We start from the raw sequence: 24,304 nt of genomic DNA, 5'->3' as shown, positions 1-24,304 counted from the left end.
ACCAGTTTCCATTAGTAGGCTACTACATTTTCATTTTGCCGCTTTCAGTAAACTAATTCAAATTATATTGCTCCAAATTGTTGTATTCAAATGATACCAAATAGTCCTATCAAAGCTATAGCCTATTCAGCAGCATTCGGAAAATCTTGAAGTTGAATCAAAGGCATTTAACAGGTTGAGGTGCCAGGCGTAAGTGCGTTGTTGAAAGGTTTTCCCCAAGAGGAAGCTTTGCACGTCTGCTTGAATGTCTCTGGATATAACATGCCAGTCTGATCATTCTGAAAGGCTAACTGCAGAAAGCAGTGATAAAAAGAATGAAACTAGAATACACTTTTAGAAATCAAGGTTTTCTATAGTGCATGGGAAAAGTTTCTTGAGATTAATAGAATGTTCTGCACAATAAGAAAATTGTTCTTTTAAGAAAAATGGTTCAATAGCATTGCTGCAAAAACAAAACCCCTTTGAAATATTTATTAAAAGAGTGTAGGTGATTATAATCTATCTCAAGGCAGTACGTATATTTAGTCAGAGAGAACAATTCAAAGTGCATATGTTTTTCCTAACGCTTAATGTTAGACCATGAAAGCAGAGAAAAGTCAAGTGTCCATGCTACATTATATTCCATGCATACTATAATGAACTACTATAATAAAAATGCACCTACAATTGTTCATTACATTTGTAATAGACAATGATAAAAACACTATTGTGTGATCCAAGATTAAGGTTAGTTGCATGTGTAAAAAAGCTTGTCTTACAACAGCTAAGAAGAGACTGTGGCAGGTGCTTCCTTCAGGAGGGGAAGGGTAAAAATAACCTCATGGAGGAAAGTTCATGGAGTAGGAATGTGAGAGTATAAGAAATTAAAATTGAGGGCAAACACCTCAGCTTTGAAGAAAGACTATATCTTATGATCTTCTTATCCAAAAACCCCTGTTATAAACTGTAGAACAAACATAAAGCAAACCATTATCTGTTCTAACTTGCAAGTATAAGAAATCCGATCCTAAGTAACCTCACTCCTAAGTGAAAATTTATTAAATGATGTAGCAAAGCTCAAATAGAGGCGTTACACGGGGCTTGTATCTTCGCGGCATGGCTGACAGCTATAGCTGTGCCACACGACACGTCGTTGTGATTCCAAGAGATTTGGGGGGTTTTACAGCGGCAGAATAAAGCCAGCACGGTGCTTGGCAATGAATGCAAGCGTGCTGAGAGATTGCTGTTCAACAGCCACCGTATCTAAAGCTCTTCAGATTATGAACAATGCCTGAGGGACTCGTTGACATGCCTCTCTGGTACGAGACTGACCCAGAGATAGTAACGCCTTCCCTTAAAATAATCACTTTCATGAGGCCCTCGTGTGCTGTATAAAACCAATCGATTTTAAAGACTAATGCTTTTCTTTGTAAAGAGTTTATGGATGAAAAAAGAAAACAATCTTTTTATTAGGCCAGCCCAACATTAACCTATAGCTATGTTGGGGTTCGCATATTCAGCGTTTTGAATCAATTGGACAACGTGTAAATTGCTTTCCGGACAGTTTTGCTCCTCTTCCCTAATTTTTTCTCCAGGTTCAGGGTGTTAGAAATAGGAACACGGCCCCCTTGTAAGACGTCTTGGCCCTCAGATCCCATATATAGGCATTTCAATGGTCAAATGTCTGAGGGCAGCGAATCGCCGTCCAGATCCTTAAAAAAAGACGCGACGCAGGAGGAACCGCACAGGGCCGTTCCCAAAAAAGTATTGGGTGTCTTGCGGAACTTCTCAGGCTCCCGTGAAGGCACATATTTGACAGGCTACAGCGAGACCAGCTCGCACTCCAGCTCAGCGTTCAGTTCAGCACAGACGCTCATCGCCTCTCTCAGTCCAGTGTTTGGTGCGACCACCCATACACAAACGCAGCCATGGATGCCATTAAGAAGAAGATGCAGATGCTCAAGCTCGACAAGGAGAATGCCTTGGACAGAGCAGAGCAGGCTGAGGCCGATAAGAAGGGAGCAGAGGACAGAAGCAAGCAGGTTGGACATGAATCGGGCGCTCGTGCATCTGGGTGGCTCTTTTGTACCTTTATAAGTCAGACTTTACATCGTCTGCTTTTGCTTTTGTACAGCTAATTATGCTATAGCCTATGGCATAATTCTATTTTAATAAGCTTTTCTATTTCTATTCTATCTGATTTTTTTATTTTTTATTCTACTTTAACTTTATTCATATCAGATGTCTCACTGCTAACAGTATCTGTTTTATAGGCCTGCATGGTTACCTTATGTTAATTGCACAAATAATGCATAGTTATAAACGCAGCTGTTCTTGTCTCTCTCCATGTGTATTGACACACGTGTTCCTTCTGTAGCTCGAGGATGACCTGGTCGCCCTGCAGAAGAAGCTGAAGGCAACTGAGGATGAATTGGACAAATACTCTGAAGCCCTCAAGGATGCTCAGGAGAAACTGGAGCTGGCTGAGAAGAAAGCTACCGATGTAAGCATTCATGGAAACTTAGGGTCTCCCTTCTGATGTCACGCAACCTGTGCCCACCCCTGCTAGACAGACAATCTGTTCAACTTACTATATACACCTGATTTCATTTTTACCATCACGTAGTACTTCGGACATTGTTTTTACCCACTAAACTTTATCGGGAACTGCAAAACATAGCCTCTTAAAATGACACCGGCCATTCTTAAATGTGTTTCCACCACCTGGTAAACGAATACCAAGACAGATGGGAAAACAGTATGCCATATGTACAGTTGCAGGAGAGTGTATGCAAACGGCGGGTTAAATTTAGCAGTGCGCTTTATAAGGAAAGCATCTGGGGGTTCGTTTGCCCACCTACAGGCGTCTTAATAGGAGTCCGTGTAGAATTTCACCTCACCCTTGCTGGATACCTAAGATCAGCGATCACCCATCAAGCTAATTTGATAATTTGAAACGATACAAACAATTATATTATCTAATAAAATATATAGGCTATTTGTGAATAGCTAGGACTGTAAATTAATAAAAACCACCTATTTGTTATAATAGCCTACAATGTGATAAAATATGAATTGCCTATTATGTAGATTTTTGACACGTTTTTATTTTAATAATTATAGACTGAGAATTATTCCCTGACTTTCAGGGAGGCAACTTCTGAAAGAATTTCTGTCAGTAATTTTGTAGCCGCAGTTCTAATAGAATCGACTTGAGGGCTTGACACCCCTGTAGCTTTTGGCGCCCCTAGCGAAGTTAGCTAACCTTCAACTATCAAAGACTTCTAAACAAATCACTAAAGATTTTACTGAATAAACATTTATTTAGCGCACCTTTGTGACCAACGCAAGCTGTAAGCTTTTAGCTATGTTAAAATAATATATAGCCTACTTGTAGGACCCCTCTTTTTTGCAGTTTCTGCGAAATTCAAGCTTCTATTGAGAAGAGGGTGTCATTCGAAATAAAGCCCAAAATACTCAGTTAACTCTGAAATAATTATCCAACTCAATGGATTTCCAGTGGATTGTGCTCGACCTGTACTGTAGCAAAATGTCACAAGATGGCGCTGTACGCCTACACAATGGCACAGACAGTTAACAGGTTGCACAGAATTCAGTGCCCAAATGAGTGCAAAAGCAACAAAGTAGAACGAATAGGCGGAGAGATGAAAATGCATTTAACAACAACGCAGTTTTGATCATCTAATTCATTAAATTAAATTTTTATTTTTTTAAAATACTGTTCAATAGTCATGGCAGTACTCATCCTTGTGATAACACAGGAAACTCACTGACATTTCTCATTTAATTTATGCTATAAGCAGGTCAGGTGGTTTAAAAACGATAATACAGCCTAGATCCATTAACTTCCGGTGTTTGATAAAGCGTTACCAGTCACTGGCTGGGAATCAGGGTGGGCTATTTGCTCTACTGGAGCGCCGTTACACCCCGTGATACCCCATCAAAACAAACCGCAGAGTTCGTGATGGCTGCTGGTACGGCGTATCTCGACGCTGTGAAAAAGAAAATCAGGTCACTGCAAGAACAAGCAGACGATGCTGACAGCAGAATACAGAGACTACAGGAGGAGCTCGAGTCCGAGCGCGCGGCCAGGCAATCTGTGAGCTTGCGATAATGATTTAAGTGCGTTAGCAGGCCAACTACAGCGCGTTTTCACATCAGGTTACAGCAAAAGGCGGAAAATGACAAGAAAATCATTCTAAAATTATGTTTAAACAACGTTTTCGTCGTTAGAAAGTTGATTGTGTACTGGCGTTTAATGGATGGAGAGGGCGGTGGTGCTTTTTGACAGGTGGCATACTCCCATCTTTAAAAACAACGCGTTACTTTAATGATTCAATGTTTCCCAGAAAATTAGTAGACGCTAGCATTTGAATGTTGTGAAGTATTTGTCAAGATATCATAAATCACGTTTAAAACCATAGAATGTAAAACGACAGTGTTATAAGTTGTAGACTTTTTTTTCTCACGAAAGCGCTGTTTAAACGTGTTGTTAATGTAGATCAGATGTGTTAGTGCGCGGTGAGCTCATTACTCGTCGTCTGTGCGCAGGCTGAGGGCGACGTCGCTTCCCTGAACAGACGCATCCAGCTGGTTGAGGAGGAGTTGGATCGCGCTCAGGAGCGTCTGGCCACTGCTCTGCAGAAGCTGGAGGAGGCTGAGAAGGCTGCTGATGAGAGTGAGAGGTGTGTATGAAAACTCATAGGCCACTTCCTACGACTAGGGCACAAAACAAGCCATGAGACTCTTAAAAAAACTTTCTTCTTTTGCAAAAAATGGCAAGAGGTCAAGGATGTCAAATGTGACCCTTGAACACAAAACCAGTCAAAAGGGTCAATTTTTTGAAATTGAGATTTCAAAATAAATAAGCTTTCCATTGATGTATGGCTTGTTAGGATAGGATAATATAATATAGCAATGCATATTACTAATCAAAAATTAAGTTTTGATATATTTACGGTAGGAAATGTATAAAATGTCTTCATGGAACATGATCTTTACTTCCTAATATCCTAATGATTTTTGGCATAAAAGAAAAATCGATCATTTTGACCCATACCTTGTATTGTTGGCTATTGCTACAAATATACCCATGCTACTTATGACTGGTTTTGTGGTCCAGGGTCACAAATATGTTTTTATTTTCTATTTTTAATTGAGACATTTTTAAATCAAATTTAAAACCATGATATGGAATTTTTAGAATTATATAAATATAAAAATTAAATAAATTTCATTTTTGGGTTACAAAAATGTGTAAAATATTGTTTTATTGCAGTGAATTGAATATCAATTCAATAGATTTTGTCAAATCAGTCAAATAGCAATGCATGATGTTATTTATTTATTTATTTTTAAAAAGGGACAGTGTACATTAATCAACATTCATGAATGTAAATGTACCCAAATTAGCCCAAAGGCTAGTTTTTATTGGTTGTCCCTTAGGCCAAAAAACTAGAGGGGGGAAAAAAAGAAACAAAATAGAAAAAACAATAACAACAAAATTCTATAAATAATTAAATCTAAAATACAGTTAAACAACAAATTATACAAACTGTATAACAATTTAAAAAAACAACAACAAAGAAATGTGTTATAAAAAATATATAAAAAGAAGCTTATTAAGATATATATAAACAACATTAATGTTCATATTGTTGGTTAATTAATTAATTGATTTAAATTAGATATAGGCCAAAACCTCTGACGTAGGATTAACCAAAATTGCATTTTAAAGGGAGGATATAGACACACTACTTTGCCTAATCTAATTCAAGTTGATAGTTTATTAAACATATGTAATAGGTCTCAAGATTTTTACAGAGTTATAATAACACCCAAACTCTTTCCCTCTCTCTCTCAGAGGCATGAAGGTCATTGAGAACAGGGCCCTGAAGGATGAGGAGAAGATGGAGCTGCAGGAGATCCAGTTGAAGGAGGCCAAGCACATTGCTGAGGAGGCCGACCGCAAGTATGAGGAGGTCAGTTTTTTCTCTCTTTCTTACTCTTATCATTTATTATTAATAAATATAATAAAATGACGAATAAATAATTTCCAATAAACAACGTCTTCATCTTGGACAACATAACACATGTACACTCCTTTGTGATGGTACACAGGTGGCCCGTAAGCTGGTGATTGTTGAGGGTGAGCTGGAGCGTACTGAGGAGCGTGCTGAGCTCAATGAGAGGTAAAAACAAACAAATTTAACACTTTTTAAAAACATATTTGTGTATCTTAGTTTCAGTGTGTCATTTTTTGTCTCAAACTTTCTGTCACTCCCACCTATAGCAAGTGCTCTGAGCTGGAGGAGGAGTTGAAAACTGTGACCAACAACATGAAGTCTCTGGAAGCCCAGGCTGAGAAGGTAAGCGTGTAAATGTTTGTAGACATATTTACTGTATGTGTAAGTGTGAGTTAGTGAATGATCGTCTGTGTATATTTATTTTGCATGTTTGCATGTTAATCCTCTCATCTCTCTTTACCGTCTACAGTACTCCGCTAAAGAGGACAAATACGAGGACGAGATCAAGGTCTTGACTGACAAGCTGAAGGAGGTGAGTTTATTCAGCCACCATCTTGTGTGTGTGTGTGTGTGTGTGTGTGTGCTTACATATTCATATACCTGATGTCTCTCTGTGTTCCAGGCTGAGACTCGTGCTGAGTTCGCTGAGAGATCAGTCGCCAAGCTTGAGAAGACCATTGATGATCTGGAGGGTATGTCAACTTGTACCTCACTGTTGCTATTAGACACGGGTTAAATCCTTAGTTACATAGTTACATCCTTCGAATATCAGGTTTAGGCTTGTTTTGCGTTTTTCTGTTACAAATAACAGTTCACATAGTGATTTAAGGGATATGCCTTTAAATTAGCAGCGGTTCATATCGACCCTGCTAGAATGTACTGTTTAGGTATTTGAGAGATTTATTTATTTTTTCTTCATGATTAAGGAAGGTAATTTCACTTCATTTCATTTTTGTTGAATTATTGTTTTCCTAGTCTTTTCTTTTATCTGTCTCTCTCTGGCCACTTGTCATTGTTCGATCCGCCTTTGCACTGCTTCCTTTCCCTTATTTTCTTGTTTCTCCATTCTTTTCCATTCCTCCCCACTCAACGCCCCTCTGCCATTCTGGCCTTTAATTGGCTACTTTAGATGAATTGTATGCTCAGAAACTCAAGTACAAAGCCATCAGCGAGGAGCTGGACCACGCTCTCAACGACATGACCTCCATGTAACTATCACCACATGTTACTCGTGCTCGTGTATGAGAGTTTCTCTGTCTGCTAGTATAATCTAATTTTCAGGTTTGATGACGGATTTTAGACTGAACCCAGTATTACGTTTAAGGCCTGCTTGACACCAACCTTTCTATTGATTTACTTGCTATGAAGTTATGTATAAAAAATGAGATAATACACACAAATAACACACTCATCTGGAATGCATGATGACTCACTTTTTTATTTCTGGCATGCCCTTTGTTGTTTGATATCACCATCACTCATTTGTTTTTGTTGTTTGTTTATTGTTTTTCTCATTTATTTCAACTAATTTATAAATGTAAACATTATGTTTACATTTTTTGCAACTTGCTAAATTATTTCTATGTGAATTTAAAAAATTATTATCTCAAAATGCCTGATGTAATCATTTTCTAACATACATGAACATACTTGTTGCGTTATTAACCAAATATATGTATATTTATGTGACACTGACAGTCTTTATATATCTCTCGCATGCCCTTTATTGTTTAATATCACCATCTCTCATTTGTTTCAACTCATTTTTTTCTTTCTCCCCTTGCACAGTTAAATTTTTTACATCTCATCTCTGGCTCCGGGCACCAGCTGAGTGGCAACTCCTTCATTTCCTCCGTGTTTCTCTATTTTTCTGTTGCCGCTTTTCTCCATCGCACTATTCTCAGTGGGGATGGAGCTCTCAGTTCTATAGTCCCATCACTTGTACAGAAATTTTTTGCTTTCTGTAAAATAAAACTTCCTCCCATCTCTGTAAGCTCCCCACTCCTTTCTCTCTTTAGTATGTCTTAACTCTTTTGATTTCATATGTCCTTAATTTATTTTCGAGAAGCTTGAATAAAGTCCAAAAAAAGCTCCTTCTCATCACCTTATGTTGCTTCTCTCTTTGGCAGCTCATGTACAGCTGTAATTCTATTCATTCCATCACATTTTACAGCACAGGTTCTGTGGCATTGCAAATATTGGATTAAAAGAAAGATCTTAGCATAAACTTTAGCAAACCATTTTCGGTAAATACTTTTGGGACTAACATCTCTTCTTTAATTTTCACTCTTCTCTTCTCTTCTCTTCTCTTCTCTTCTCTTCTCTTCTCTTCTCTTCTCTTCTCTTCTCTTCTCTTCTCTTCTCTTCTCTTCTCTTCTTTTCTTTTCTTCTCACCAGACTCCCTCTATCAACAGCTCCAGAAAAACCGGGTCCTTTCACATGAGCTCAGTTTAGCACTCAATGAATTCTAACCTCACAACAGAATGAGAAAAAACCAGGGCATACACTGAATATGAACACAGTCTATTGTTTGTGTTGCACACAGAGTAACCAATAATCTGTGATGACAGATAATCCATAATTTATAATTTCACTATTCTGTTATCGTTGATACTTTGGATCTTGAGCTTTTTTATGTCAAGGCTAAAGATATATTATAAAATGTGTGGATTTACTGTGTATGGGTTGCATCTGCAAGAGTGACAAAGCCTAAATCTTAAATTTTAAATGTGAAAAATCATGGCAACCTGTTTCCTTTAAATGGTGAACAGCCTCAACATTTTCAATGTATTTTACGTAAAGGGAAAAGTTTACATAGAAAGAGGAAAGTGCCTTCTGCATTATATAACACACCTTGGATCATTACCAATGGTGAGTTATGTTGTAGGAGTAGGAGAAAAACATATTTCTAGATTAATTATCTGAATTATAAAACTATCAGTCCATGTTTGTCACATTTAAAATGTGCAATTTCTAATATACATGCGATGTGCAACCCTCAGGTACACAAATATAAATGTTTACTTTTTTGCAACTTGCTAAATTATTAATATATCTGAGAAAAAAATAAATAAAAATAATTTAATTTCAAAATGCCAAATGTAATATTTTTTTCTCGCTTGCATGAACCGTACTTGTTGCGTCTTTATTTATTTATTTGACACAGACAGATAAACTTTTTCCTTCAAAATACAATTACAGTAAACATGTTGTAGTCAGGGGTCACCAATGCTGCTGGCCGTAAGACTTTTAAGCAACTTCCGGTTCCGCCTCCGTGTGGAGGGGTCAAATGTGAGAAGAGAGTCCGTGTGAAAATGGAAGGGGATGCAGCGTCTCCAAACATCTTGGGGGAAAGTAAAGCTGGATATATCCTGAGTAATGTAGCTGAGGTCGTGGAGAGGATTTTAACATTTGTGCCGACTAAAAATCTCCTCTGGATAGCAGGGTAATGATTCTAGCTGAGTGTGGATGTTTTAGCCTGTTAGCTTTGAGCTAATCAGAAGACCCCATTCAGTCCATCACAGCTTAAGCAGTATTATATAAACTCATTTTATGAATGAACAGCATTCAAATATACACGTTTACGTTGTTGAGTGATTAGGTTGGTACGATCTTCCTAGTTTCGCTTCTTCTTAGATCAACTATAATACACCAGCTAATGCTGCCAGAAATACTTTCAAAGTGTCGCACTTTTTTAAAGCGTGGTGATGTGTTAATTAACGATCATTGATGATATTCATCTGGATGTCAGTTGTCACTCATCAGATTCGCAAATAAATTAGTCTGGATGGTTTAACTTTTAAGTGATGATTTACTTGGGTTTTCTCTTAACAGCTCTTGTCAGCTGATCTGTTTACGTTTATCTTAATAGTGTAAAATGCAAACACCAGGGTCTCCAGAGCAAAACTACAGTTGAAAAACATTGGTTTCTACAATGAAAAACTTAAATGATATTTTTTTTCTTGTTACAGTTTAGAATCGATCGGCGTTTCATTTCACTGAATGCGTATTATTGTACCTTTTAACAGTAATTATTGTCATTATGAAGCTATCATTTATATACAGTATACTATGACGATTGACAGTGTGTCTTAGAGTTTCTATTTAGTATTTTTTGTAATAATATTCCTGCCTGTTTTGTAATCTAGTAGATGGCAGATTATTTTGAATAATAGCCGTAAAAATACATGTATAATGGCAATGGAGAATTTAATGAATAAATGATCAAAAGCAAGTAATCTTATGTTTTTATTAAACAATGCTGTTAAAATACATAGGCCTGGTTTCACAGACTGGGCTTTGACTAAGCCAGGATTAGGCCATAGTTCAATTAGGACATTTAAGTCATTGTATTAACATGCCTTAGGCACTGATATGTTTTAATTCAGTCAGTGCAAAGTGAAACCGCTCAGAATTTTAGTCTGAGACTAGGTTTAAGCCTTGTCTGTGAAACCAGGGGATAGTGTAATAGTATATGTGCATATACATTGCAACATGCCAACCAAAATTTTCTTACTTATTTGAGCAAAATATTTAAATATTTTTTTAGACAACAAATCATTGATTTATTACAACAAAACACTGAATATCTTCGTTTATGCATTTCCATATGATAAACCTGTTGCAGACAAAAAAATGTTTTATATCAATGTCAGTTTGTATCTTGATATTAGAGTTTCTTTTTCTGTAGTGTGTGTAGGCTATGGAGGAATTGTGCACGCAGGGTCCTGAGGACACAGCAGAGACTGACGTGGCTGTCTGCATCTGGCTCATCCATATACGAGGAGCATGTTTTGCTTAGAACCATGGCAGAAGACTTGGAGGTCTGATGGTCTTTGCTGCTTTTTTTGTAACAAAGGCAAAGTTAAAGTTATTGTAAACTCTAGAAATGACAAGCATAATTTGTAAAGATTTTTGAAATGTTTCCTGCAGAAGGTCCATCTGCTGCCCCAGACAGCTCTCCTAATGGTGGATGGAGAACACTTCAATTGGCCTTTTAGTTACAGACAGAAAAAGGGTAAGTTACGTGATTATTTGTATTAAAAAAACCTGTTAGTCATGATGAGGAGATTCACCCGTTCGCTTCCATCATCCCTTGTTACAGCCAGGAAGTGTGAGAATGAAGTGGCGTCTGATCCGGTCGAGAAGCTGAGACGCTTACTGCCTAGAAATTGTGATGTAGTAGGCATTGCTGCATCAGGAATTGTGGGTAAGCCTAACTGTCCCTCTTTCCCTGAGTTCTGCCATTACTGAGTTTGATAGCATGGTCAGTGCAGCAGTGTAACTGTCATTTCTTATGCTGTGTGTTATAGTGACCCCCAGTGGTTCATCCAGCAGCCCCCCAGAAGAGCACGAAAATGGTGAAGCTGGCTTTAGTCTGCTTTTCCCTGCCATGGATGGGGTCACAATCCGGCCTTTTCACTTCTGCAAAAAGAGCTTCAGTGAATCGGCAATGGAGGAAGCAGGTGAGTTGTTTAGATTGTAGCAACTGATGCATTTGTTGTTGCTGTTGTTTTTATTTTTTTTATAAAATAGGACAATCTTTTCACTAAAACAGTGAAAGTTTGGGGTTGGTTTCAATGGCATGGTTTTGGGTTAAGGCTTTTTTTTTGTTTTGTTTTTTTTGTTTTTTTATTTAAAAGAAGCATAGTCTCTGTGCTCACCATGGCTGTGTTTATATGATCAAAAATACAGTAAAAATAATATTGTTCAATATTATTGCAATTTAAAATAAATTTTCTAAATGAACATATTTTAATATGTGGTTTATTCTGGTGATGGGAAAGCTGAATTTTCAGCAGCTATTATTCCAGACTTCAGTGTCACATGATCCTTCAGAAATCTGATTTTGTCTTCATTAAAGTGCCCCTATTATGGGTTATGAAAGGTTAATATTTTGGTTTTGGGAGTCCCCAACAACAGGTTGACATGCATGCAAGGTCAAAAAACACTTTAATTTTCTAATAAAATACATTTATTTTTACCTTTACGACTCCCAAAACAATTTGCTCAACGATTCTTTTTTCCAAACCCCTCCTTTGCGTGACGCTAATCTGCGGTGATTGGTTGATTTCATTTAAAGCAGTGTCTGTGAGCTTTTAACGCTCCAAAAGCGGCACCTAGTGGCAAAGAATGAATTTGCTTTTCATTCAGACCAACGCAAAAATCAAGTTTTCCCAGGTCTGCGCACAACAATTACATGTCGACAATTTCATGTCGAGACTTTTTTGAGAGACAATAACTTTATACACAGTGCACTTTCAGATTTAAAACTTTGCAGAATGTTTTCATTCACTGTGTAGAGCTGTGTTACACACTGCATGAAAGGTCATTTTCAAAAATCCATAATACGGGCAATTTAAACATTTGTGCTGCTTCATATTTTTGTGAAAACTGTGATGCTTCTGTTTAAGGATTCTTAAAATAGAAAGTTAAAAAGCACATTTTGAATTTGAAATATAGGATTTGAAATGGAATCTTTTGTAATATTAAAAACGTCTTTTTGGTCAATTTAAAGACCTAGTCCATCTTACTAACCCCAAACGTTTGAATGGTAGTGTATATACACATTGGTTTGGTTGGATGGTAAGTCATGTAATAATACTCTGAATTTGATTTTCAGGGTTGATTAATAACCCTGATCTAAAGGTGGTGCTGATGTTTGACTATGAGACCTGGAAAGCTGGAAGCTTTCTTAACAAGCTGCTGGAGCCTCTTTCTCAAAATAATGTACTTATTGTTGGAGGACAAGTTGAGAGAGCCTTTTCCAATAACACAACCTGGTAAGTAAAGAAAGTTCTTGATTTTTAGATGTCAAGTTAGTTCTTTTTGTTAAGATTTCTTTCTTTTCTTTTTTTTTTTTCTTTTTTTTGTCATGTTATATGTAGAGATTTTATGGTCAAGACTTTATACTTCCTCTTCTCTATTTTTGTCCAGTTTTTCCCCTCATCTGCCCACTATGTGAACAAGCATGTTCACATACTCCGCATGATTTCACACTGTGCCTTTCTGCATCATGATCATTTGTAATCTAACATTTTCTCAGTGTCACATACAGGAAGCTATTTTTCTCACCTCGTTTCCTTTACTATCTCGGACATTTTTACGAATCTAATCTTCATTAGTGAGGTTCGTATGTATTCTCTCTGTTTGCAGCTGTTCTCCAGGCTCTTTTGGTGCAGTAGGACTGACCTTCAGTGGCTCCAAGATCCAGGGTGCCTCAGTGCTGGTGGACCAGGACGTAAGCAACCCAAAAGCAGCAGAGGCCACTATCCAGCGGCTGAAGGCTGCTAATATCCCAGAGAGAAACACCATGGGCTTCATGTTTGCCTGTGTGGGCCGCGGCCACAACAGCTACAATAACCAGCGCAACGTGGAGGCCAGCGCTTTCCGGAAGATCTTCTCCAACATTCCGCTCTTGGGATTCTTTGGCAATGGGGAGATCGGCTGTGACCGTATTGTCAAAGAGAACTACACATTGAGCGAGACAGATGCTGATGGACTACAACACTCTTTTACTACAGTCATGAGTCTGGTGCATTTTGGCTAACACGAACTGAAAACTGAGACTGCAAATGTCTAGGAATCCCCTTATTAACTTGATCTTTGAAGACAGACACCAGCTGCTTGTTTAAGTTAACAGCAGATCTGATGGTGAGCAGGTATAATTCTCCTAGGTTCTTTCCTTTTGACTTTTTTTCCTTAAATCAGGATGTCAGGAGGACATTTGACATCAAAAACATTTAGGGTACTCTACCCACAGGTACAACTTTTGAGAGCAAGCTAATTCTGATGTTGTAAAACACAGAAGCGTCCTCCTACGACTTGTTTGGAAAGCTCATTACTTCTAGAACGGTTCTGAAGAACAATTAGGATTTAGTTTGAATGGCATTGTGCTAAAACCTTGACCTTTGACTTCAGTTTTAAATGTAAAACTTTTTTTATGTGTAGCGCAGAACTGAAATCTGTCAACCGATCAGGCCTTATATATAGTTTGAAAAATTCAGGCACTTTTTAGCTAACTGTGATGGAATAGCTAATGATGTAGCCGTTCATCAACCTTGGTACGGCTTATGGGACTTTAGCAGGAATTCCACTATCTTCACTTCTGATTTTACACACAAATATGTGCTCCAGATTGATTGCTGACCTACATTGACTGTCCAAATTGCCATGTCCAGTAGCAAGTGCTACAAAACTGTAGGAAGAGTATTCACAATGAAAGAAAGAGAAACTGAACCCTATCAGCACATAGCTATATATCGCGAAAATTGACTTGCTAGCAGTTCTTAGTGTCTGTATTGGAATAATAAAGGACCGAAGGGGAAAAGGTGGAATTTCTTTGTAATATTTCAGTTTATTTACGCTGCCTGTCCCAATCAAAATCCTGTAAAAATCCAGTTTCATTCCAACAGGGTAATCCTTCATTTCTGTATTCATCAGTTCAGTTGAGCTTTTAAAGGTTAATCATTTATTCTATGCTCTAGCTAAATAACACATTGTGTTGATCACAGATAAGTGAAGTGGGCTATTTACCTGCATTGTGGAGATATACAATATATTTGCTGCAGTATTTAGAAGGTTGATTTAAACTGTTGTTGCCAAATCTTTTTTCCCAACTTTCTTAAGATCATATAGATAATACTTGGCTTTGCATTAAGGAAAGTAAGTTTTACTACTGTCATGTTTTCTTTTTTTTTAATGACGGTGTATTGGTTTTTCTTCATCTGCACCTGCTGCTGGGTCGTGCAGTTATTGGCCCATTATGTCTGCATGTATATAATTATGTATATAATAAAATCAATGATGTCACTAACTGTTGGCTAGTGTGTGTTTTTTAACATTTCCAGGTGTACATGCACAGAAGTAAACTACATGACATTGGAAACTGTGAAATGGAAAATGTAACGTTTGTGTTCCTATTTATTCCAGCAGCAAAATAAAAATTCAGCTGTTGCGTTTTCATAACTTTCTAAAAGAGCAAACACATGCTGAGAAATGAATTACGGCAGATGAAAGAGAAAGATGTCAAATTTAGTCACCCCATCTCTATAATGTTTACAAAATTTTGTAAATTAATGCCAGGACAATATAACTCACGGTATTAATTATTGAAGTCTGTAAAAAAGGTCCAAAAATTCATAGATGCGTTCAGTCTTATTTCTCCAATAGATGGCGCTCTCGTGCAACAGCAGTGTTTCGTTAAAGCGATCAGTGGAGTTATTTGGTATTTCCAGTCAAAATGATCCATAAATAACATCTAAATACCGATTAAATTAATAATTTACTTAAATCTTAAAATTGTAAAGCCCAAATAAATTGATCATTTACTGTGAAATTAGTGATGAACATGATATTGGATGTTAATAATCACAGGGTGATGATCTCCAGTTTTCTTTGTTGTGTGTATTAGATGTCAATGCCGAGTGCACCACAACAGACAGGCTGTTTCCTGTTCCTGCGGTTAGGTAGCCTGGTAGCCTGGAGCAGCTCTCAATCGGGGCAGTGGTCAGATAGCGAGCTGCCTCAGGACTAAATGCAAACTGAAGCCATTTAGGCTTGCAGTACAATTCCCTCAGTCCCACACTAATTCCCATGGCCACGCTGGTACAGCAGGTGAAAACCTCTTTCAGGTGAAGAGTGGGTAATTTTAAAGTCCCTTCACCGCAAAAAGAGTGAAAACAGCTGTTTACTTCCTAACAATCTCTTTTGTCGCATTCCATACACACTGCCACTCAAACAGGCCCCGGTGGAATTGTGGTAAATCTGGCTTTCAGGAACAAACACAACGTTTTGGAGGAACATGGCATCACGACGTGCACTAAAAGTGTGGATCTGTTGGGCTGCAGGTGTTTTTAAACCTGTACATTGTCGCCTCAGGGCTCTTGGAGTAAAGACATTCAGCTTCACTTTAAGACTCTTTCCCTGTTGAGAGCAGACTCTGAAACAAGACAGACAGACCTGAGCTTTGGGACCACTGTCATAAAGAGCAATGTTTTGTAGGTCACACACAGGGGGTGGGCCACTTTGCTCAGAGTTAGACATCCCAAGTGTGCAAAATTTAGTCAGGCATTTACAGAGGAAAAACCAAAATTTGGGGTAGAATGTCACAGACTATAGAATGAAATGTAGAATGGAAGCAAACTATACACCTACAATATAATATTAATTTAATATCTGCTCTGGAAAAAAAAAAAAAAAAACAGGGAAACAATTTTACTCAGAAATCGCTAGTGTTTTACAAACACAAAGAAACAGAAAGTAGCACATTGAATTAGAGTGGAAAAACTGAAATTGTATTTTCTTGTAAAATGTACTCCAATGATCATTATTTACAACTTCAAAAAAGAAAAAGATTTTGATATTAAGATAGGATCTCATTATGTTATCATCAGTATGGAGGTTAGCATAAAATAGTTTGGTTATTTTGTAGTGAGACACTGATAAAAACTGTATTAATGCAATAAAGTAGGGAAACATTGTGTTTATGTTAGAAGGTACATATTCACAGAGATTTGAAATTCTAAAAGTGCTCATATTTATAACTGTCAAATGCAATTGTTCAGCTTGATGCTGATGTTGCTGTTGCATGGTGTAGTGTCACACACCAGCCAATGTATAAAAAAATGAAAGAATAATGAGATGTGTATAAATAATAAAACCTTTACAGTGTAACAACTTTAATTTCTTAGTATTTCTAAATAAAATCATAATGTTAAAGTTGTGTTTGTTCTGTAGTATCACATCCACCTCACTAATCTAAAAAAGCTCAATTCCATTATCATTCAAGGAACTGTCACAACATAAGCATGACACCCCACTTAGTCTGGATATTCTTTAATGAGCATCACACTAATTAGCTATTATTAATTCAACACAATTTTGTTGTGAATTAAATGTACTCAAATATTTACGCACGGTTGTTAATTTAATGCAAGTGAGACGTACAACGACAAGCTAAAAGCATGACATGCTAATGTGACAGACTGTTGCTAATTGTGCAAAGAGCCGGCAAATGAGAACTGATACTATTTTGTTCCCTAGCCAAACCATATATTTTCAACTGAAAAGTCAGTCATACATATTCATTATTACATATTATCTACACAATAAAATATTTTCAATTAACTGTTACTTTGTTCTCATTAAAAATAAGACAAAGAAAGAAACAATTAAGACACTTGGTATTCATAATAATACATTTTAAATAATTTTTATAATATTTACATTTGTATTATTAAATATCATTACTATTTATAGTAAGATTATTCAGTGAAGCACTTTTAAGCGCAATGTCTGGTGGTCAGGCCCCATAAATATCAAAAGAGTTAAGAGTTTAAAAAGAGCCATCAAACCCATATGTATGAACACACACGCTTACACCCTGAATTCAGCTCTCAAATGAATGCAGAGCCTCAATTATTCAGCAGAGCTACATTACCATTGGGTGGAATAATGGACAATTGAGAATTCACAGGGGAGACAATCTACATGTTTCGTCTGACTTCCTCTGTCTCTGGGTCATTCAAGTGTTTGTGGTTTCTGACCAAACTTTTCTCAGCTGGCCTCGTGCTTCTGTAGTCTCCCCAACAAAGTATAAATAACCACTAAACTACATCAGTATTCATACTGCAAACATGACTTTAATCACAATTATTGTTATTGTCACAACTCTCTGAAGACTTCATTTTCATGTTTTTCTCAAAAATAGTACACAAGACGCCGCTGTCTGCAACTATAAATACAGTCCTTACAAATGCCATTTAAATGTAGCACAGGAAACTTATAGTACTATGCTTTTATATATTCTCATCATATCATATCAGCTCTCATTTGTGTTGGATGGAATGCTGTTAAGTGAAGAAAACTGGACCTGAAGCTACCTCTGAGATACTTTTGACACTGATGGAGGGAGACAGTTAGTTGGGGTAACAATGAAAGGGTTGAGTGCAGATATGTGACAAGCAATTCCTGCTCTGACCATTAGACACAGAACTCAATTATTCAGATCTTTCATAACCCGTGCGCTTGAACTGTGACTTTAATCCCTTTAAAACTGCATGACCAGTTTTTTTATTTTATTTTTATAGAGTAAATATCAATTATTTCACTTTCTTTAACTTATGTTGCTTAGATAGACCTAACAATTTATATATATATAAAAAAAAAAATAGAGGGATTTGGCATAATTCATTTGAAATATAATTCCCTTAAAGGGATAGTTCAAACTTCAAATTTATCTTCGGAACACAAATTAAGATATTTTTGATGAAATCCGAGAGATTTCTGACCCTTTTGTTTTTTTTTGCGCACAAAAATTATTCTCATAGCATCATAAAATTAAGGTTGAACCACCGATGTCACATGCACTATTTTACGTGGTAGGCCATAGTCTAAGAAAATCACTCTGGATCTTTATTATTTGCTATTATCTACAGAAATGTAGTATGTTTTCAGATACAACAGTAAACAACAGTTCATATATTATAAAGTCAGTCATGATCAAATAATTTGATGTGTGTTCCTTTAGACATTCATATCTCTACAAATGTTTTGGCTTTAAATTAGTGCCAAAGGGAGCATTTTTGGCATAAAAGCTTCCATGTTTGCAGAGAACAAAAAAATTAAAAATGCTGACAACATTCATTCCTTTGCAGTCAATGAATTTTTGGATTCTCTATAGTACTGAACGTCTGGATTCATAGCAAAATCAATACACAAGTCACCCAAACAAGAATATTGCTGGATGTTGTAGCATTGCACACAGTAGTCAAATGGCCACCACATCCAATCCTAAACCATCTTTCAAAGAGATATGAGCCAGGAGAAAAAATGCAAATAAATTATACATCATATTTTAAAAAGCTTCTCAGGTTTCTTTTTGAAAACATTCTTCTTAAGTGCATGGCACCCCAGCGAAGTGAAAATGCTCAGCTGAAGACATCTACTCCAGAGACTGTTACCATGGCTACAGAGGAGTTTTCTACACTTCACATTTACATAAAAGTTTTCCGCTGGATGGATTTTAGCCTCTACTTTCTGTAGAAGAACTGGGTCAGACACACAGAGCAAAGCTGGGAGACTAGGAAAACTGGATTTAGTCAGAGAGACAGGAGACGTCTGACACTGTGGGAAAGAATGTGCAAAAACTGTACCTTTTAGGGGTATAACAACCCATAAAATTTAGTACCTCAGATTATTAATATGTACTCTTAATGTACTACATGAACCTTTTAACACTGAAGGTGTCCCTTTGAGGGTGCTTCCCCAATGACAAGCTGTTTTATCCCTAAAAGTGAACTTTTTGCATATTTCTTTTTCTCAGAGTGTATGATTAATATGCAATTCAAAAACACTGGACTATAATGAACCATTGAGACAGACGAGAATACTTTACAAAAATGACAAAATCACAGTTACAAAAAGACTGAAATTTAGAAAATTGTATATAAAAATGTTTTTGATTGCCATTATTTTAATTATTCATTTATTCAATTTAACAAATTTAATACCCATGTATTATTGTATAATTGTATATTTTATTTATATTTAGTATAGATAAGAGAGATAGAGATACATAGACAGACAGACAGACAGACAGACAGACAGACAGACAGACAGACAGACAGACAGACAGACAGACAGATAGACAGATAGATAGACAGATAGATAGATAGATAGATAGATAGATAGATAGATAGATAGATAGATAGATAGATAGATAGATAGACAGACAGACAGACAGACAGACAAATGGTCTCACAACTGGACACACTTTAAAAGAGTTGAACTTCACTGATCTTGCTGGATGCTTTCTTAGAGAGCTCTGACAAAACCAGCTCTAGATACTCCCCTCACCCATACACAGGGCATGAGGGTCTACGGGTGGGTGGGGGTAAGGGATCGGAGCCCAGCAGCACTTCCCTGTGGCCCCTCCTGGGAGCCGCCCATCAGCTGCGCTCAGCTAAATGCACTCACATATGAATATTTCAGTGCCATTTAATGCTCCTGCTGCAGCCCCTGAGGAGCCCAGCATCAATTTGTGAACATGCCGTTAAAAGCCAGGACGTCTAATCCAGAGTGAGAGCTGCTCTCCTCCCCACCAGGCCTCAAGTCCCCAGCTACAGCTTTGGCAACTTTCTCCTGCCAAACTCTGCTGACTTCCCCCGCCCCGGTTTAAAAATATATGTATATCTGAGTGAAGCAGCAGACAGATGGTCTGGTCGTTTGCCCCCGGTTGGACAGTGTTCCCAGAGTGCTTGTTGCTGTGCAGTCTGCTGGCTGTTAGGCAGTGAAGAGGGCAGTGATAGTCTGTTCATCTTCTGGCCCCACGGTGCTGCTAAAACGCTCACATGGAGCAGGACAGCGAGGATAAAATAGCCACACTCACACCGCCTGCCTGCCCACCAGTCCCATGGGCACCTGAAGCAGAAATGGTCATATTTAGATATATACATGCCATTGTTCGCTCATCAGGTGTGAAAACATGAGATATATACTACCAGCATATACTGTATATACTATACTACCATAATATATATGTATATATATATATATATATATATACGCTACCAATCAAGTTTTTGAACAGTAAGATGTTTAATGTTTTTTTTAAAGAATTCTCTTCTGCACCAAGCCTGCATTTATTCGATCAAAAATAACAGCAGAATCAGTGTGAAATATTGTGAAATATTTTTACTATTGAAAATAACTGCTTTCTATTTCAATATATTAAAAATTGTATTCCTGTGATCAAGGCTAAATTTTCAGCATCATTACTCCAGTCTTCAGTGTCACATGATCCTTCAGAAATCATTCTAATATGCTGATTTGCTGTTCAAGAAACATTTATTATTATTATTATCAATATTTAAAACAGTTGAGTACATTTTTTTTCAAGATTTCTTTGATGAAGTATAATGTTACATGAAAGATCATGTAACATTATACACTATACCATTCAAAAGCTTGGAGTCAGCTTTTGGGGGGGGGGGGGGTTATAGAAATTAATATTTTATTTAGCAAGGATGCTTTAAATTGATCAAAAGTGATGATAAATATATAAGGTGTTCTATTTCAGATAAATACTGTTCTTCTGAACTTTCTATTCATCAAAGAAACCTGAAAAGATTCTACTCAGCTGTTTTCAACATAATAAAAATAATAAATGTTTTTTGAGCAGCAAATCAGAATATTAGATTTCTCAGATAGAATATATGATTTCTGAAGGATCGTGTGACTGGAGTAATGATGCTAAATATTCAGCTTTGAAATAAATTACATTTTAAAATATATTCAGATTGAAACAGCTATTTTAAATAGTAAAAATATTTCAAAAATTTGCTGTTTTTGCTATAGTTTGGATCAAATAAATACAGGCTTGGTGAGCAGAAGAGACTTAAAAAAACATTATAATTCTTACTGTTCAAAAACTTTTGACTGGTGGTGTGTATACACACACACACACACACACACACACACACACACAGACACAAATATACATCTAGATGAAATATAATTGACATATGACAAATTGTATTCACATAATAATAACAATGCATTTTCACCTTTAAAGATTAAGTACTTAAAATAGCAGAAAAATGTATGTAAATAATTTAAAGAAATTTTTAAAAACAGCATTAACTGGTCGTTAAAATTTTATTTGATATGTAGAAACAATATTTTTGCACACCTGAAGCTCAAAAGAGGTTGAGTGATGCCACAGAACAACAACTCAAAGCACAGGAGTAAATCAATAGTAGAATGGCTTCAAAAGAAGAAAATATGCTTTGGCATGACTTCACACCAAAATAACTAACTAAAAAAACTGACAATAGCTTCGTAAAGATAAATGGTACAAAATTCCTACTGACAGTTGTACAGGTCTGATCTGCAGTGCAGGTATTCTGCCAAAAGAGGGTTAAACACTACGGTTTTGCATACTTTCCCTGTCCTGCATTGTGAAGGTTCACATTGTGTTCCATAGAATTGTTTGTGTGTATTTGTCTACTACAGACAGATAAGAACATGACCAAAATCATGAACACTTTCTGCAGAAACGCAGACAAATCCAAATGGTTCAGAAATATATTCCTGCAACTGTATCTAAAAGGAGTTTGGATAATAATCCTTGGGAAATAAAGTACTTGAAAACAATTGGACATCTAATAAAGAATGAACTGCAGGAGTGAATGTGCAGTTTCTCGTGTTGTTCCACAGAGGAGCTGACACATATAGTGACACATATTGGTAACGGCTCTTAATGAATGTGCAAGATCTGTTCTGTGTTGGCAGGGGCAGAGATACAAGCTCAGCATTTGTAAAATAAAAAGGCCAGACTGACAGGAACACGGTTATGATAATAATGGGACTGCTTCGTCTGCCAACAATGCAGAAATGCCCTAAGGCAGCAATCAAAAATTAATACTAATTATTATGTGAATGCAACATTAAATCAGACATATGTTAAATTATATATAAGCAACATGATTCTACTTTCAGAGGCGCATGCATGATGACTTGATTTTTCTTTTCTTTTTTCACCACTGTTATTCTGAGCTGGTGCTAAAATCGGCCGTAAGCATTTATATGAGTCTTATCGTATCAAAAAGAAAACCAGGAAAAACTCTATGCGCATTAAAAACAAAAAAGAACAGGAATGACCTGTAATAATAATCACTGCTATTTATGGTTATGGCGTGATTTATTAATTTCCATTGGAAATTGTGTGCATTGAATTCTGACTGTGGTTTTGGCACATGTAGCTGTTCGGGGGCTGGCTGGACACACAGCACTTTAAGTCTCATTTCTGATGAGAGCAGTAAATAATTTAGGGCTTAAAGCTGCCATTAGCAACACTTAAACTCTGCTAATGCAGACCCCTGACAGCTGGCCTATCCCCATTGGATGGGACCATGGATCAAACAGTTCTGAACGAAATAATGGGCCACGCTGAAGCACAAGAATCTGTCAATAGGCATGTGTTGTTTTTGCTTCTGCATGTTTGTTGGTTACGCTGTGGTATTCCCATTACGCAGAAGGTTACATGGCTTATGACTTTGAATCCATTTGATGTTTACATGCATGTTCACTGCACATTACGAATTTAGTAAAGAGGTACAGGATATTACAATTAAAAACAGTGACCCTGTGGCAGCATTATAGATAATATTACATTATTTCTGGACCATAGCGTTTCAATTATAAGTGATAAATCTAATGATTCTGGATGTTTATTTTCAATCTTTATCCTTACTGTGACAATTAGGACCCACAATAAATAAACTGAGCTGTGTTTGTTCAGGTGAACATTTCAGAATAGTTCACCTAAAAATGAAAATGCCTGTAATCATTACTCACTCTTAAAGAGTTCCAAAACCTCTGTGACTTTTTTTCTTCTGTGGTATTTTTTGAAAAGTCTTATTAAGCAATCAAAACACCATGTAAAATGAACTGTAAAGTAACTGAAATGGGTCAAAAAACATTGTAATAAACAACAATTACAAATTTCATCAGTTGAAAATTCCCCAGAATTTAAATAATGATTTAATTCAATTGTAATTCAAAAACTGTATTTGTATTCATTTTGCAGTTTCATTAACTTGGTCTCTGGTAAAAGCTACTATTAACATCTCTGGGTTTTATGCATATTTTTATGCGAATTTAGGGACATTTGGGATATCACAAGTTTACCGAGATGCAACAATTTTTTTCGCAAGAAAAAAAAACTATCGCTTGATGTAGCCTACAAATATTTTTCCGTCAAAAACGACAGAAACATAGTGACTGAATACAATTTTAGATGTGCATAAAAATCTCCTCAATGCCTCAAGTAATGTGACTGAATAAAATTGTACACTAAACAAGAGTCACCGTGGCTAAGTGGTTTATGTCCAGTTGTTCGCGCCAATTTCCCCAGAAGTGAATTTATTTTTGTTCTCTTCAAAATATGAGATAAAATATGATCGATCTATGGATTAAAATACTATAAATAGTTTTACTATATCTCTTTTTTCCCGCATAGGCCTATATTAATCTCTTGAATTGATGGAAGCATCGCAGCTGGCAGGTGTGAAGACTGTCTCGTGGAAGTCAGACAGAAACTGAAATGAGAGAAGGGAGTATAGTTATCTGTGGCACTAGGACACAATTAATTTTTTAACGAGAGGTCCCGATCCCTTAAAACTGCCGCAACCCCCTACTGTTTTCAACCGTGCTTTAATATGCTTAATAATAACAATGTCACATCGCAAACGACAGTTTTTTTTAAAAGGACAGCA

At 36.7% G+C, this 24,304-nt stretch overlaps 2 protein-coding genes across 2 annotated transcripts; both read left to right on the top strand.

The window, feature by feature from the left end:
• Positions 1-1,782: 1,782 nt before the first annotated feature.
• Positions 1,783-8,014, top strand: tpma (alpha-tropomyosin). The gene is made up of 10 exons (XM_058781858.1): positions 1,783-2,021; positions 2,357-2,482; positions 4,552-4,685; positions 5,864-5,981; positions 6,121-6,191; positions 6,293-6,368; positions 6,496-6,558; positions 6,649-6,718; positions 7,156-7,234; positions 7,815-8,014. The coding sequence occupies exons 1-10, from the start codon at positions 1,908-1,910 to the stop codon at positions 7,816-7,818; spliced, it is 855 nt and encodes a 284-aa protein (XP_058637841.1). The 5' UTR covers positions 1,783-1,907; the 3' UTR covers positions 7,819-8,014.
• Positions 8,015-8,165: 151 nt separating this feature from the next.
• fbxo22 (F-box protein 22) lies at positions 8,166-14,841 on the top strand. Its single transcript, XM_058781857.1, has 7 exons — positions 8,166-9,471; positions 10,717-10,849; positions 10,959-11,043; positions 11,131-11,235; positions 11,339-11,491; positions 12,649-12,808; positions 13,182-14,841. The coding sequence occupies exons 1-7, from the start codon at positions 9,341-9,343 to the stop codon at positions 13,573-13,575; spliced, it is 1,161 nt and encodes a 386-aa protein (XP_058637840.1). The 5' UTR covers positions 8,166-9,340; the 3' UTR covers positions 13,576-14,841.
• Positions 14,842-24,304: the final 9,463 nt, after the last annotated feature.

This window comes from Onychostoma macrolepis, chromosome 07, assembly GCF_012432095.1.
Source record: "Onychostoma macrolepis isolate SWU-2019 chromosome 07, ASM1243209v1, whole genome shotgun sequence".
NCBI lineage: Eukaryota > Metazoa > Chordata > Actinopteri > Cypriniformes > Cyprinidae > Onychostoma > Onychostoma macrolepis.
Note: the sequence above shows the minus strand (reverse complement) of the source record. Positions and strands in the feature narration are given on the sequence as shown.